We start from the raw sequence: 4,604 nt of genomic DNA, 5'->3' as shown, positions 1-4,604 counted from the left end.
GGGTAAAGAATCTGCCTGCAATCCCGGAGACCTGGGTTTGATTCCCGGATTGGGAAGATCTCCTGGAGAAGGGAATGGCAACCCACTCCAGTATTCTTGCCTAGAAAATCGCATGGACAGAGGAGCCTGGTGGCCTATAGTCCATGGAATCACAAAGAGCTGGACACAACTGAGCGACTAAACACACTCATAACACTTAAGGTAATGCACCTTAATTGTAGTTTATGCGGTGTGGGAGGGGGTCATTTTGGAAACAGAGTCAACAGAAGTGGTTCATGGTGGGGGCAGCAGATATTACAATATGAAGGAGAAAATAGTCCAGCTGTAAAGTGAGAGCATAAAACTATATCCCTTACTTCCTTGTGATTTGTTTTGTACGTCATATGGTTTCTCCATAAAACTACATTATGAAACCTCCTGCACATAATTTGCCACCAGCCAAACCACTTCCTAACCCCAGTGCCACACTTTCGGGATACTGAAAAGACATTTGGCATTGGAATTATGCTAGTTTCTGGACGTCTGTTTTACAACTGTTAGCATACTGGTTATACACTGATATTATTGTCTGATAAAGTTTGCTGTTAAGATTATAAGATAGATTTTCCTTCTTATCTCTCATTATCTGCTAAGGTATTTGGATTTACCTTATGGGCAACTAAGCAGTCTTACCGATATTATGGGCAGGCCATGATGGCGTCTGATTTATTTTTTATTTTTATTTTTTAATTGGAGTGTAGTTGCTTTACAATGTAGTTTCTGCCGTACAGCAAAGTAAATCAGCAATACATGAACATATATCCCTTTTTGGATTTCCCTCCCATTTAGGTCACCACAGAGCCCTGAGTAGAATTTCCTGAGCGATACAGCAGGTTTTCATGAGGTTAACTATTTTATACATAGCAGTGGATATATGTCAATCCCAATCTCTCAATCATCCCATTCTTCCCTTACATTTTAGAAAGAACTGAACTGGGAATGTGGAATGTACCTGGAGTAAGGAGATCCTGCAGGTGGTAACAGAAGTCTAGAAGGTAGGAAAGAGAGGAGGCGTTAGTAAAGTGGAAAGTTGGAGAAAGGTTTCAGAGATATTCAACAGGTGAGTATCAAAAGATTTTATTCAAGGAAAGCCAGTAGTGTTATAATTCTAAGGGGAGAAACACGTAAATAATATACTGAGTTGGGCCGTTTGGGAGAGCTTTCTAACTGAAAATAATATTTGATTAAAGGCTGATATTTAGAAGATTGGGTATATTTTTTCCTTTTTCTCCAAGATACTCACTTAGTTTTTCTTTATTTCTGTTCTCATGAATGTTTTGACCTAAGAGGGCAAAATTGCCTAGGATAGATTAGTATTTAGTTATTGGAAAATCACCAATCTCAAAAAAAACACTAAAAGTTTTCCCAACTAACAGTAGTTAAACAAGTTATTTTCACATACAAAAATCAGTTCGTAAACTAGACATTGCTAAAGAAAATCTACCTGCACTGAAGAAAAGGTGTATGAACTATGAAATCAGACTGACACTTATTGATTAACCAATGAACTGTTCTGAGGGGTCCTCATCTGTAAATTAAACTAACCACATCAGTCTTATAAGAGATTTAGTGATATAATTCATTTAAAACAGTAGAGGTCTTAGTTTATAACCCATGTCCCTAAAACATTATGCACTATTATTAATTAATACTATTTCTCAGAGGCAGGGCTATATCTCCCTATGGAAAGTTTGTACATAAATAGCTATTACATACATAATATATGCAGGGTATAGATTTTTGGAACCTATAGTATTATCTTAAAAAATTACAAATATATTATCAACATCAAACACTAGTATGTGAATCCAATCATTGTAAGTATATCATATTAAATGATATATAATACTCTATTCTCAAAAATTAATGCTGAATCTATCTTTATCTTTAAAATGCAATTTTGAAAGCCTTTTTTAACTGCAAAGCTGAAAATATCAGGTTTTTAAAAACTCTTTACAAGTTATTAAAATATTTAAAAACTGAAGAAAAATGAAAGATATCAAATTAATATAAAAAGCACAGTTTATTAATACAAAGGACATAAAGCAGATACACATAGTCAATTAAGCTAGAAAGATGTGTATACAAACTTTCGAATCAGATTAACAGTTCAATCAAATCTGGGGGGAAACACAAAGATATAGTATACCTGTACCTTAGTAAAACTGAACAAAACTGAAACAAATAAAAATTTCACCTTTGAAAACTGAAATCATAATTTTGACTTAAATGTCCACATATAAGGAGATGCAGTTCACAAAAAACAATTTGGTTTCATTTTTTTGGTAATCAAATAAAGGTATAGAATTTTTCTCTTCTGTTATTTATATTAATGAAAGTCCAAAGTCTCTATACAAATAGTTATCAAAATATTCATATATATATATATAATATTTCTTGTCAAAATGTATCCTTCTCCAACCACAAAAACTTGAGGAAAAAAATCTTCACTTTCCTGAAGTCTTTAATATTTCTTAGACGATAGCTTTCTCTTTCTTCTTAGTATAGCTCTGGAAAAGCAGTTTGAATGCAAAGCCCCTTGACAAAATATCTGGCTTTTAAAAGATGACCATTTAATATACAAGAAAAGGAAGGCCTCTGGAGAATGAGGAGGAAGGAATTTGGATTTCTAACTCCTAGGCTGAAAAACGAGATATCAAAAAGCCATCTAGTTCCCTTTACCCTGCTGATTAAAGCTTTCATTTTAACCTTCATTATAAATCAAGTGCATTCATCACTAAGCTGTTTTTAAACAATTAATATTAACCTTCTTCAATCTTACCCCTGGTTCCCCTGAAAAGCGATAGTTGAATTCTATTTATTCACTGTAATGAATCAGTGTTTCATTTAAAATAAGACTGTATAAACCTGTCTCTACGTATGTGACACAGAAATGTCACACTCATCTATATACATAACGCTCTGTCAGAGAAATCACAGTTGTAAAATAATTGTCTCTAACAATGGCATTTTGAAGTAACTAATAAAAGAGAAAAAATATGAACCATTTTAGAAAACAAATTGTTCTTTCTAGAATAATCCAAGCAATGTGTACAATTTCTCATTCAGCTGAAATCGATTATAGAATCATGAAGAGCTGATGTAATTAGTTCCTGTGATTAAGACCAGGCAGCTAAGAACAGCCAATCAAATGTTCTTTTTGGTCTCAGTTTTGGAAAGAGTGGACATCTATGTCATCTGGGTGGCTTCCTAGGTAGCTTAAAAAGAGCCATAACTACACGTACTGACTTTTGGAGTACACACTCGGCGACTTCTTTTCGGTGTGATAGCTTTTGTGGGTTGTTCGGTGGGACGGTATGGAGTATCTGTAGCTACTGCTCTTTTCATGGCAGCAAGAAGCACAGCAGAACAGCGCCCCTCCAACCATCAGCACCAGGGCCGTGGTCCAGCCTATGTAGAGCGCTTCTCCCAGCTCCCGTTTTTGGGCAATATCCACTATTGGGTTGTAGAAGTCTCTGATGATGGAATTGGCAACCCAGCTCACGGGGATGAGCACCACGAGGCCAGTGATGATGAAGATCACTCCAGCGGTCAGCAGAATGTGACCTTTCACCTTGTCGTCATCCCCAGTGCATCTGGTACACTTCATGCCGAGGACGGCCGTCATGAAAGCCAGGAAGCCCAGCACGGAGGCGGCACACATCAGTCCTCTGGCTGCCTGTAGGTCCGGAGAGAGAGCCAGCAGTGAATCGTAGATTTTGCACTGCATTCTGATGTTAGCATGCCTCATGCAACTCATCCATAGTCCTTCCCAGAGGTTTTCAAAGACCACAATATTGCTTCCAATGAAGGCAGACACTCTCCACTGAGGCATGACTGTGACAGCCACTGTGCCCACCATGCCCACACCACCGAGCACCAGTCCGGCGATTTGCAGGGCGTAGGTAGCCATTCTCCTCCAGGTTGGGTTTTATCCGACCAGACGCCTGAGCTGGTGAGGCTGCTCTGAAGCCAGGTTCTCTGCGTACCGAGGGAGAGCAGTTTTTCTGTAGTAATGAGCTCAGAACTCAGTGATTTTTTTCAAACAAGAGCTGCCTGGCTACTTCTAACTAGATTAAATCCAGTGTTGGCTCGCGGAGGTGCCCCCAGCTACTGACTGTGGCGGGTAAAGTTACAAATCAGGTGGGGCAACTTTCTCAGCCAATAAGAGGGGGGTGGTAACTCAGGTGTGTCTAAGCCCACAAGAAATACTTGGAAGAACTGGACCTGCACATAAACATTCTTTGTACTTCTCAGTTGTCCAAGAAGACAGCAGTATGTTTACCTGGAGGCATAATTAAGAATGCTTGCACAATCGTCAAGAAATGTATCAGTCCCTTGAGATGTGAAAGTTGTACCTTGAACTGGCAATTCTGAAACTTTGAGTAAGGGCTGCTGTGGCCAAAACATAAGCTGCAATCTTTGCCTGAGAATTTGCTAGGATTGTCAGAATGCCAAAGTGAAAGGAGACCAGGGGATTGATAGATTGCTCATACCTGAGAAACCACATTCTTTGGGACACATATGATCCAAGTGGTTGATTTAATTTGTCAGCGACTTCAAAG

At 38.3% G+C, this 4,604-nt stretch overlaps 1 protein-coding gene across 1 annotated transcript; it reads right to left on the bottom strand.

The window, feature by feature from the left end:
• On the bottom strand, positions 2,042 to 4,154 carry CLDN8 (claudin 8). The gene has a single exon (XM_005674708.3). The coding sequence runs from the start codon at positions 3,950 to 3,952 to the stop codon at positions 3,275 to 3,277; it is 678 nt and encodes a 225-aa protein (XP_005674765.1). The 5' UTR covers positions 3,953 to 4,154; the 3' UTR covers positions 2,042 to 3,274.

Source organism: Capra hircus, chromosome 1 (genome assembly GCF_001704415.2).
Source record: "Capra hircus breed San Clemente chromosome 1, ASM170441v1, whole genome shotgun sequence".
Lineage (NCBI taxonomy): Eukaryota > Metazoa > Chordata > Mammalia > Artiodactyla > Bovidae > Capra > Capra hircus.
The sequence above is the reverse complement of the archived record's forward strand: the minus strand, read 5'-3'. Positions and strand labels throughout refer to the sequence as shown.